At 42.3% G+C, this 12674-nt stretch overlaps 1 protein-coding gene across 2 annotated transcripts; it reads right to left on the bottom strand.

The window, feature by feature from the left end:
• Positions 1-404: 404 nt before the first annotated feature.
• MRPS33 (mitochondrial ribosomal protein S33) lies at positions 405-9160 on the bottom strand. 2 transcript variants are annotated; one of them, XM_010854962.1, is made up of 4 exons: positions 9103-9160; positions 7789-7841; positions 4577-4818; positions 405-845 (listed from the first exon to the last, which is right to left on the bottom strand). In XM_010854962.1, the coding sequence occupies exons 3-4, from the start codon at positions 4789-4791 to the stop codon at positions 740-742; spliced, it is 321 nt and encodes a 106-aa protein (XP_010853264.1). In that variant the 5' UTR covers positions 4792-4818; positions 7789-7841; positions 9103-9160; the 3' UTR covers positions 405-739. The 2 variants fall into 2 exon arrangements, with proteins under 2 accessions (XP_010853264.1, XP_010853265.1); XM_010854963.1 differs by lacking the exon at positions 9103-9160 and having other exon boundaries at positions 4577-4775.
• Between the last annotated feature and the right edge of the window lie 3514 nt (positions 9161-12674).

Genomic DNA, 12674 nt, shown 5'->3' on the forward strand with positions numbered 1-12674 from the left:
TACCTAACGAAGTTTTGGCCTCTTGGTATCCCTCTGGATCAATCCATCGATCCATTCACATTCTCACAGAAGTCTGGATTTTTCCTTTGTAGCATATAATACAATTGTATTTGTGTAACTGTGTAATATCAGTCTCTCGCACGGGACTGAAAGTTCCATGAAGCAGGGACTATTTCCTGCAAACCACTGTATTACCAGGGCTCTGGCAGCTTGTATAAAGCAGGTATTCGGTACTCTCCTACCAGGCACAGCCTTTTATCCCACAAACTTACCTTGCAGATATTCTGAAAGGAGTAGGCAGAGACGAACATAAAGTTTGTGAGCTTGGTGGTGGAGACAGTGGTTGAACAGCCAGAGAGATCAAAGAGTTTAGGGGTGGTTTAGGTGGGGAGGCAAGAAGGGAGTAATGAGGATGTTCATTTAATGAGTCTCCCCTCCACTCCCCCAACATCCCATCCCCTCCCAAACCAGTCATTCAACAATAAATAGTCATGCATTCCATTTGTTTGGGGAATAAGGTAAACCTCAGATTACAGAACCAAGGCAGATAATTTTGCAGAATTACAGTGAAACCAGTCACAGTTCAACTGGGTTAGATTTCAACATGGAGATGATGGTGTTCCTCCAAACAGCCTTCAACCTGCGAAGCTGACACTCCTCCAGGATGTGGATGGACCGTAAATACACTTCCTCCTGCTTTCAGCCGCTGAGAGAGAAGTCCTCCCCTGGCGGACTAGCACTATTTCTTTTTCGCTGCTCTTTTCCCTTCTCCTTTCCTTGGCTTCACCTTTCCACGAAGCTTCTTTAGACGCAGCTGCTCATCCTTGAAGTCCTGATGTTCGTCTCTGAAAGGAGAAAAGAAAAAAATAATTAGCCAGTATTTTTACCAGACTGGAGAAGTACACCTGTCTAGAATGTTCCCTCAGGTGGTTCTGGTTATCAAACTCTGACTTCTACAGCTTAGTGAACAGAAAGGACAGGGAGCCCCTGAGGTACAGAGGGGCTGTGTTCCCAGAGTTCATTTCTAAGTCAGTTTGCCCTTACAGAAGCGAGGTCACAAACAGCAGTTACTTGCCAAGCCCATCCGTGTAAACTGATATAACTAGGATTCAATACTAATAATTTCCCCAGGTTTCCCTGTAACACCAACACTACACAGTGATGGGGGCAGAAAGTGGGTATAAGCTTCAGTAGATACATGAGACCCTGGGAGGCCCAGGGATCAGCACCTAAGGGGACACGTGTGGAGGAAGCCGCCTGGATGACAGTGGATGAGTCACACAGAAGGCTGCTGGGGAGTCTCCAGCAGAAGGAAGCTGCGTCAGCAGAGAGGAACTCCACAGACAAGCCCTTGAGGAATCAAGGCGGCCAGGGCTGTTTGTACATATTAATAGGGTGTAAGCTGAAGACTGCCTGTATTGTATAAAAATGTCTGCATTTTACAATTAAACATGGTCATTCCTCAGTATCCTTGGGGGACTGGCTCTAAGACGCCCCCCACCAATAGATACTAAAATCCACTGGTGCTCAAGTCCCTTATATAGCATAGCATATAATCTACACATATCCTCCTGTGTACTTTAAATCATCTACTTATAATACTTAATAAAATAAATGTAAATGTTATATATAAAGAGTTGCCAGTGCTTGGCAAATTCAAGGTTTGTTTCTTGGGACTTTCTGGAATTTTTTTTAATATTTTCAATCTGTGGTTGGTTAAATCTACAGATAGCTAACCTGTGGATAAGGAGGGCCTAAAACAGTATCGTGTTTCGATATGTAAGCTCTGGAACCCATGTGACCCTGGGTTCAAGCTACAGCTCCACCACCTAGTAGCTGTGTGACCTTGGGTGAGGATCCTTCCCTCTCTGCACCCTGGTCTCCTCACCTGTTTGAGTGTGGATAGTGGTAAACTAATTAGATGTAAGAGAGTGGTTTCCCGGGCCCAATTTTTAACTCCTGATGCTCTTTTTTTTAGGGTTTCCCTGGTAGCTCAGCTGGTAAAGAATCCAATGCAGGAGACCCTGGTTTGATCCCTGGGTCAGGAAGATCCCCTGGAGAAGGGCATGGCAACCCACTCCAGTATTCTTGCCTGGAGAATCCCCATGGACAGAGGAGCCTGGTGGGCTACAGTCCACAGGTCACAGAGTCCGACATGACTGAGGACTAAGCACACACAGCACAGCTGCTTTTAAATTTTTTTATTCTTTAATTTTTGGCTGTGCCGTGTGACTTGTGGGATCTTAGTTCCCCAGTCAGATATTGAACCCTGGCCCTTGGCAGTGAAAGCTCAGAGTCTTAACTGCTGGACCACCAAGGAGTTCCCCCAGGTTGTTTTAAAAAATAGATAGGTTTTATAGGGTTGGATACAGACCTCTCTGGGATTAGATATGCGCTGTGCTTTGCTCAGTCGCTCAGCTGTGTTCAACACTTTGCGACCTGATGGACGGTAGCCCGCCAGGCTCCTCTGTCCATGGGATTCTCCAGGCAAGAATGCTAGAGTGGGCTGCCATGCCCTCCTCAGGATTAGCTATGATTGCCCCCAAGTAAGTCACTCTCAAAAAAGCAGCCAGAGTAATTCTTCTGAGACATAAGTCAGATCATGTCACTCCTCTCTGTTCACAGCCTGGCAAATCACTCTCTGCTTTCTCAGCCTGCTTCACAACCTGCCTCCTGTCCCATGGTTTTCCCGTCAGCCTGTGAGGCTCCTGGAACAGACGAGGCGTATTCCTCAAGGTCTTTGCTCTGCTTTGGCCTCTGCCTTGAAAGCTCTTCCTTGGGTACCCCCGGCTCACTCTCCAGCCTCAAGTCTCTGCGGAAACCTCTCTTCTCAGTGAGGCCACCCTGACTGTTCTGTTTGATGCTGTGGTCTGCCCTTGGCCTGCCCACTGAGGCCCAGGCAGCACTCTTGATCCTGCTCAGCTGGCTCTACTATGTTTTCCCCTGCATCACATTCAACTTTGTAGCATACCACATAATTTACTTATTTAGTATGTTTTCCCCTCTCTTCTTCCCTCCTGTCAATCATTTCTGACAACCCCCTCAGGCAGAAATAAAATTCCATAGGCAGGGGTCTTTATGGATGAATCGCCCAAGCACCTGCTTGATGGAATGAGTCACTGTTTTTGAGACCCTGATTCCCTCCCCGTTTTGTAGGTCTTTGTAAGACTTTTTTTTTTATTGAAGTCTGTCTGCTTTCATCCTGCCTGACTCCCCAGGAGGCCTTGTGTTAGAGGCACCGTTTACTGTACCTAGTGACTACATACGTGAAAATAATTGTGCTTCTCCATGGATAACTAAAGCTAAGTGTTTTTCCTCTGTCCCCAAAGACAGTTGAGGCTTTATTTTTCAAACAAATGGGGAGCAGCAGCAAAAAAGTAAATTAAATAACCGAAGGTAATTTTGATATGGGTTATGATTTTCTACTCAGGACACGTGTCTTTCAATATTTTATTTTATTTTAAGAATAAAATTAATTTTTATTTTTTGAGCCAAGACTTTAGTGAGATAATCCCAAAAGCAATTCCAGAAATTCAAAATACATCATGGATTATCATCTCTAGTGATATATTAACGAAGAAAATCTATTTTGTTCATAGAACGTTTCCCTTGTGCCCATCTTAAATGCCTGCATATGGAAGGTACTTAAAAAAGAAAAAAAATCTGTTGGGTAAATGAATGTACCAATCTCTAGTTATTTGGAATGAACTGTTAATCTTATTATATTAGAGCGAACAATCCCAAATTAATTTTTGTAACATCGCCCTAAGACAATTAAAACATGTTAAATTAAAAAAAAAAAGTAGGCATTTGACTTGATACAATTATGTACTATTTAAATTCTTGTATAATGAGCATGTATTCGTTTGGTAATTAAGACATTTTTTAAAAGAAAAACGATCACAGGGGTATTTGATCTTTTTTCTTTTTAGAGCAGCATATTATCTTAAGCGCCCACTTCCTACACATGCACGAACATACAAATGCATGGTGGAAAGAGCCCGCTACTCTTACTATTACATATCATTATCCTATTATAATATCGATTACCTATTACCCGTAAAGGTAAACTTCAGCTTTAGTATACCAAAAAGGGTACCAATTAAAAATGCCCAAAGAGGGTGAAAGGAAATAAGAACTCCAACAAAACTGCCATCAGGAAGGAAAGGAGGCTCCCCCTCACCAGTTAGGAAGCAGGTCGGCTGCGCCCTTTTCATCTGACCAGCAGGATCTGCTCAGTGTGTGGACCCGTTTCCCCTGCATCCACTGAGCGCTCTTAGATTAACGACTAACTCAAGGTCTCTCTATAGCTCGGTATCTAGTCACTGTTAGTCACATCTTAGACATAATTAAGGTATGTCTTCTAGTAAGTGCACGTTCCCTTTTTTTTCTTAGTATACTCATTATGGACAATTTTGAAAGCTTTCCCCTCCCACAACTGTACCTTTTAAACTACCTGGGCACTATTATAAGAATCAAAAAACTATGAAAGTAGAAAGACTAATTTTTTCCCTTTCTGATCTATTAAACAAACCTCCTATAGGTTACTCTTTGTGTGGTTTTTTTTGGTCATTACCTGTAGAGGCCAACAGAACGTAGTATCCCCATGAGTGCAAAGTAAGTGTTGTGATTTGGATACCAGTCGTAAGTCTCCTTCCTCTTGGCCAAAGGCTGCTCACTGAACAGCTTCACCACTTTCATGGATTTGGAATCAGTAGGCCTGGCAACCTCACTGAATAGCCGGGCACTCAGACGACTCATGCGCAAGGCATATTCTGAAAGTGAAGACATTTCTTGAGCAGCAAGGAACAAGAGGCCCTATAGAAAAATGAGAACACAAATGGTTCATGTTAAGAAATTCCCAGATTATCTAAGGAATGCTTTACAAAGTGAAAACACAGAGAGCCACCCATGACTTAGTTCCTGTTGGCAGGACACGCCTTGGGGTTGAGAAATGTCCACAGTTAGAGGGGATGCACAGTTCCTTTGCATGCTTTCCCCTTGCATCTTTTACGTTGGGTGTTCGCATGATTACTCCTGTGCTGTAATGCCCTTTTGACAATGAACAGTTTTGTGATTTAATAGGTTATTTACTGATAGTCAGCTTACCTATTTGTAGGCTAGATGAGGACAGGGAAACAAGTCATCCAGCCACAGCATCTGTTATTATACCTTTAGAAAACACCGACTTCAGCACTCTGCAGAATAAACATGCTGACTGCTTGCCATCTAAAGGCTTAATCATGGTGGAGAAATAATTATGCTGTTGTCTTTATTATCAGCCCTTTGAACACTGTTCTCCTCAAGGGCTCCAGATGGCTCTGAGAACGGCTAATGAGTTATGAGGTCATTTAGCCTCTAGGTTGCTGGATTGGATTCTGCCTAGAGATGGAGAGCCAGTTGGGAAAAACAGAGATAGTAGTCTTATAGGAATTAACTCGACGGCTCAAAAGATTCATTTTATTCCGGAATAAAAGGCATTTATGAGTTGTGATGTGACGTGTCTTATCTTCCATCTTATATATTCTGTTTTAATGAAAGCTTGCTAAATTCGTATTAGCTGAAAACAGTAACTTTTTCTTTGGAGGCATAAAATGGTGAAATAGTGTAAGAATGATATCTGCAATATGCAGAAATTACAGGTAATATATATCGAAGATTATATAAGTGATACATTAAAAATCAAGACTGTTCACAAGTACTATACCAGTATTTTATAACTATAAATGGAATATTACCTTTAAAAATTGTGCATCACTATAGAGTATATCTGTAACATATAATATTGTACATCAGCTATAATTCAATTACAAAAGCAGTAGAGAGTTTCTTATATTAGAAAAAAGAATGATGCTAGCGGACTAACTCTCATTCCATTTTAGTTCAAATTTAAGTGTAACTGTCAGCAGAGTATACTAATTTACATAAACTTTTGTAGTGACATGAGAGTTTTGTTGACTAAGACAGTATCCTGGGGGACAGTTCATCTAGGATGAAAAGGAGCTGACCTCTGAATAGAAAAAAAGGCATCAACTTATCTTGAAAAACCAATGGAAGAAATGTATTAAAAAAAAAAACTCTCCTAAACAGGAATGCTGCCAAGTAAATGTCAAAATTGCTCTAGCAATTTAAATACCCAGTATTTAAAGAACTTTTCATGTCCATTCCAAGATCCACTGAAAGAGCCTGAAGGATGACCTGAAACCAATTTCAGGTCAATCTCTAACCAGTTACCTTCTGAAAACCAACCAAGCAATCTTGGGCCAACAGTGCCACCTGAAGGCCAGCAATGGGAGAACGGTCAGGTCCACGGTCTCCCAGCCCCTCTCCCCTCCATCTGTGCAAGCCTTACTCCTTTCAGCACTCTGTTGCAGGATTCCCTTCTTTCCCAACTCTTGCTCCACTGTGGATGGGGATGGATTGGTGTTGTTAGGGCTAGGTTTATAATTTCATCAATGAGAAAAAGTCACTAACAGTTTAACATATAAAGAGAATATAATAACGTATCAGGTTTTGCACATTACCAGAAGTTGCCTTCAGAAGCTACAAAAAGTTTCTTTGCATGCATTATCTTTTCTCTTCCCTCCACCCTTCAGTTCAGTTCAGTCACTTAGTCATGTCTGACTCTCTGCGACCCCATGAACTGCAGCACACCAGGCCTCCCTGTCCATCACCAACTCCCGGAGTTCAACCAAAATTGGGTGAACGATTACCTATTGTCTCTAAATATGAGTCTCCCTTTTGGAAAACAAAGCTTGCAGGACTGTGTGAGAAATAAGACAGTGGCACTGAATAAATGGCAAACTTAAAAAAGCAAAAACTTAAACGTGCTTGGTATTCATACATTCTACATACAGACACATTTGTTTGTTCCTTGTCCTCATTTAACCACAAACAAAAGGAGATGCATACTCCATGCGGCTGAACCTGTGCCTCCCTGGAATGGTATCCTCACTTACAAACACTGACACCCAGGGAAACACAGGGGAGGGGACCACAGCTTGGCAGGAAGGAGGAAGGGAGTCACCAGGACTGTGGTCATTGAAAGCAACACAGGATGCTAAGTCATCTCCATGCCAGCCTTGGAAGGCAGCAAAGTGCTGGGACATGGCTCATGGATAATAAGGTCTCATTAGAATCCAATGGAGGGCTTCCCTAGTAGTCCAATGGTTAAGAATCTGCATGCCAGTGCAGGGGACATGGGCTTGATCCCTGGTCTGGGAAGATTCCATGTGCCATGGGGCAACTAAGCCCATGTGCTGCAATTGGTGATCCCGCTCACTAGAGCCTGCGCTCTGCATCAGGAGAAGCCACCACAATGAGAAGCCTGAGCGCTGCTACTAGAGAAAAGTCCACATGCAGCGATGAAGAACCAGTGCAGCAACACATAAGTAAATAAATAGAAAGATTTGTTAAAAAAACAATAAGAAGAATCCTATGGAAATGGTCATATCACAAACTCAAGTCCTAGAACTTTTCTGATGGAGAAAGAGAATGAGCCTCTTCAAACCTGAAACATTTACTAGAAACAAAGAAGCACTTGCTAAATAGAAACAAACAAAATGGCTGTAACAATTACCAGTTACTGCTCTGTAGCCTCTTACAGAGCACAGACCAATATGCTCCTGATGAAGGATGGCATGGGTGCTAGGTAATCCTTTCTTTCACATAGATTAGAACAGCTCAAGAGTTATGCTGTCCCTAAATACTGGTCCTGAGACTGGCAAACTGCCACTCATCACTAGCTTTGATTTTTTTTTTTTTTTTTTAAGATTGGGAAAGCCTTACCTAGGACTTTTCAGGATCCTCGTATGTCCTTTTATGGAAACTTTCAACTTTATCTTAAAAACAAACAAACAAAAAAGAACATGATTACTGCGTGAAAGACATTAAGGTAAAAGGCAAGTAAATTAGATTTTTATCCACATGAGGCCACTTAAAATATCAAATTTTCTTTAAATGTGAACTAAATAAAAGAGTATCATGAAGAAAAATTACCTGGACTAAAAATGCTAAGTAAAAACGAATTACTGAAATGTGCTGGAGCAAGACAGGAGAAAATGTCCATATTATTGCTTTAGCATATAAAGGTAAGTTTCTGTATCTTTCTGATAGGTCTGATGCAGTAAAAAGGTCAGATTTGTACAGTAACTGACTTTGGATTATGTTTGCCTTTTTTCTTTGAAAAGTGTGGATGATGTTCAAGAGTTCTTAATCTGGGTATACCTCAGTGTGGCCAATCTCGAGGAGCTGTATTTAGAAGCATGAAAGGTGTGTGTGTGTAAATTCTGCTGCGGAGGCAGGCTTCTCAAAAACCACTGGTTAGTGGACAGCACCAGCTTTAGAGTACACAAAGATGGCTGGAATTTTGCCTTTCTCCTTTAATGTTCATATCGTGTTTGTAGTAGTATGTATTCTTTGCTTTCCTTTTCTCATCTACTACAGGACAGTTATACTACCTCACTGTCTTGCCAGGGTGACAGGCAAAAGTCATGGCACAATGCCTGCCCTAACAGTCATCAGTCAAGGAAGTCGCACACTGTGCACGCGTGTTTCACACACACACAAAGCCAATCTAGACACAACGCTTTATTATTTTTAAAGCTTGGCGCTAATTATTTTACTGGGTCTCAGAGACATGAACGGCTCTGAATGTAGGTCAAGCTTTACTCATTTCAACAAGAACATTCCCAACCCCCTCCAACTGCCTGGATCACACCTCTCTCCTGTGACGGAAGCAACAGTGTCAAGCTGGGCTTTCCGCTAATACATTTAAGCTGATACAACTTATCTGCATTACCCCCGACTTCCACACACCTAAGGCCGACTGATGAGCATAGAAACCAAGACTTGAATGCTGCCTGATCAGAGTAATTGGGCCGGAGAGGAAACTACGCCAGGGCCCTTCGTTTGGTAAATTCAAGTTAAGCAGGAGAAGGCCAAGTTGTTTGGGTGATACCTGTGAAATCTCCGAGCTGGTTAATGAAACTGACTCCTCCTATTCTTGGCGACTCTACAAGATTGGAGACCCCCGTTCGGTCTCTAAAGCCATCGCCCACAACTCACTACAGAGCCCCCCCTAAAAGTCACGTACGGCCTTACCTACTTGTGACCTCTCCTGTGAGCCATTTTCCCGGAAGGCCAGCCCCCAGCCCGCCCCCAAGTGCCCGCCAGAGACTCCAGTGGAGAGCAGTAGAGAAACGTAAGCGTGGTGGCTAGAGAGGAGTCTTAGGGAAAGACCCGGAACTCTTAATGTCGTACCTGACGCCTGCGCAGTGAGAACAGCGCCTCCTGGTGCGCGGAGGACTGACGGTGATGCAGCTTCAGGTGCGAGAGGCCTGGTTTTCATGGACTGTCCTGCAGGGTTCGCTAATTGTATTTTGTTGGAAATGGCTCTAGCGCGGACCGCTCAACCTCTGAAGTAGTGTTTATACGTGTTCCTTGTCGGGGAGAATGAAATGCGTTTGTTTTTTCTTTTCCTCCTTCCGCTTTGTTTCTGTGTGTTTTCTTTCTCTTTTCATCCAGCTTAGGCCTTGACGTGCTCCAAGCGCATTGCTTGACTTTAGGGGCTGAGGAATCTTCTGACTCACCAGGAGTGCCATTCCCCTCCCACTTTGCTGGGTTAGGGGCGCTGTTTGGAGCACTCTCTCTCTCTTTCCCCCCACTGCCCTGGAAGCTTCTTCAGAGAGTAGACAGAGTATCTGTCTGACTCTTCAGTGGTTATCTAGACCCTCTTGGCAGTATTTCACTCCGTAAGAGATGTGCTCTCTAGCAAGCCACACAGGCATTGAATTGAAGCATTTGTTGAATGTTTGATAGTTCAACTGAAAACACTACTTATTTTCTGAGTATTATTCAAGGCCTGTCATAAATATTCTAAAAATGTACCCTGGGAAAATGCAAATCAGCAGCGTGCAATATATACCTAGACACCCTCTTCCCTTCTACAGAACTTTGTATTCTTAACTTAGGTTTTGACGTCTTATCAATATATGCTTTAGAGTTTGTTTATATCAAGTTAAGTTTTGACATGTTATCAACCTGTGATACCAAGTAGCCTTGTTAACTTGGGTCTGGCTTAAGAAGTTGTCACAGGGTGTAATGGGTATAGCGTGTATGCTGCTGCTGCTAAGTCACTGCAGTCGTGTCCGACTCTGTGTGACCCCATAGACGGCAGCCCACCAGGCTCCCCCGTCCCTGAGATTCTCCAGGCAAGAACACCGGAGTGGGCCGCCATTTCCTTCTCCGGTGCATGAAAGTGAAAAGTGAAAGTGAAGTCGCTCAAGTCGTGCCCGACCCTCAGCGACCCCATGGACTGCAGCCTACCAGGCTCCTCCATCCATGGGATTTTCCAGGCAAGAGTACTGGAGTGGGGTGCCATTGCCTTCTCCGATAGCATGTATAACTCAGTCCAAAAAATATACTGGGTGGGAATTTCACCTTGTCTTGGCTTGTTGGCTTCCCCTGAATATTGGCTGTTAGAAAGTTTAAAACCAAATTTGCAATGGACTCATGGCAAGAGCCATTATGTGAGTATTTCCATAAACAAATACAAATCTTGTTGGCTGTTTTGTGTGTCTTCGATTTCCCCCCTTTTTTGGCCTATTTATTAGTTGTGTTATCAGAATGTTTTGTGAATCTGTCAGCTATCATAATTTTTTCTTAAAATATAATAAGGCTTACAGGTGGCTGTGTACTCTGGGGTACTTTACACTATGACTCCTATTAAGTCAATTTCATAGGGATCATACTCTTTTTTAGAGCCTAGTGTAACAAAATACCACAAGCTTGGTGGCTTCAAACACCAGAACTTTATTCTCTCACAGTTCTGGAGACCAGAAATCCAAAATCAGCATCCTTGAGCCAAAACCAAGATGTTAGCAAGGCTGTGCTCCTTCCTGAGGCTCTGGAATAGAATCATTTCTTTGACTCTTCCAGCTTCTGGTGGTTGCTGGCATTCATTGATTTATGGCCACATCATTCCAGTCTTCAAGGCCAGAATCTTCAAATAGCTCTCTGCTTCCTCTTTACATCACCTTCTTCTTGATGTGTATCAGATCTCCTGCGGCCTTCCTCTTAGAGGGATATGTGTAATTGCATTTAGGGCCCACTTGATAACCCAGGATTATCACCCCATCTCAAGATTCTTAATTTATTCACATCTGCAAGGGCCCCTTTCCCATATATAGTGGGATTCACACCTTCCAGGGATTAGGACTGGCAACCTCGGGGGGACATTTTCCTGTCTACCACAGAGTTAGAAACAGCAAGTCTATGATACTGACCTGTAGAAACTGTTACTGACCAATGGGGAAATTTAAATACAATGGTGGGCAAACTAATGGAACAGAATAAAATTTAACCTCCTGTGGACATTAACTTCCAGACCTTTGCTCACCCACTTATACCTCCAAGCTAAAGCTTCCTTAAAGACACTTGTTATAGGTAGAAATTGCCTTATATATTTCTCTTTTCTGAAACCCAGTGTTTTAAAATTATGGATTATGAATCATTAGTTGGTTGTGAAATCAATTTAGTGGGTCATGAGCAGCATTAAAAGATGTTGGAATAGGAAATATCAGAGCGCGTTGCATGTAGTAAGGGTAATCATTGTTTCATGAAACAATATGTATGTGTGTATTGGATCATGATATAAATATACTGCTTACTCTAGGCTTGTAGTAGGCATCTGCTGTAGGCAAATTCACTATTCATCACACTCTATGGCAAGTTGCAGCCGGAATTAAAGTTCACATCAACTCAAGTTCTTATTGTGTGGAATAGTCCACGGGGCAGGTGGATCCCTACTCCCTCAAGTATAAGTTAATTTACAGAGCCTTATTTCTATAAGTGTTCTTCTCCAGTGTTGGGTAGGTTCTTTTATCTTATTTCTACATTTATAATAGTTCTTTTCTCAATTAACAAAAGAAAGATGCATTCCTCACCGAGGGTGTAAAACCCTCCAGTATGACAAGCAAAGATATTCAAGATGTTTTGGGAGAAGCTTCTTTTTCCCCCTGATCATTACCTGTATTTATTAAAAACTTTTAGTTTTGTATTGAGGTGTAACTTATTAACAATGTTTTGTGGAAGTTTCAGCTGAACAGTGAAGGAACTCAGCCATCCGTATACATGTATCCATTCTCCCCCAAACTCCCCTTCCCATCCATGCTGGCATATAACATTGAGTCCATGTGCTATACAATAGGTCCTTGCTGGTTATCCATTTTGAACATTACAGTGTGTACATGACCTTCCCAAATTCCCTAACTATCCCTTTCCCCCCGGCAACCATGAGTTCATTTTCTAAGTCTTTGAGTCTCTTTCTATTTTGTAAGTTAAGTTCCTTTGTATAATTTCTTTTTAGGTTCCACATATAAGGGATATCATACGATATTTCTTCTTCTTTGTCTGACTTACTTCACTCAGTGAAGACACTGACAGTGAAGACAAGAATGACACTCTCTAGGTCCATCCTTGTTGCTCCGTATGACATTATTTCATTCTTTTTAATGGGCGAGTAATATTCCATTGTGTATATGTGCAACATCTTTTTCTGTTCCCCTGTTGATGGGCTTTTAGGTTGCTTCCATGTCTTGGCTATGCAGACAGTGCTTCAGTGAGCATTGGGGGTACATGTATTCTTTTAGATTATGTTTTTCTCTGGATATATT

The sequence above is a fragment of the Bison bison genome, unplaced genomic scaffold (genome assembly GCF_000754665.1).
Source record: "Bison bison bison isolate TAMUID 2011002044 unplaced genomic scaffold, Bison_UMD1.0 scf7180017864352, whole genome shotgun sequence".
NCBI lineage: Eukaryota > Metazoa > Chordata > Mammalia > Artiodactyla > Bovidae > Bison > Bison bison.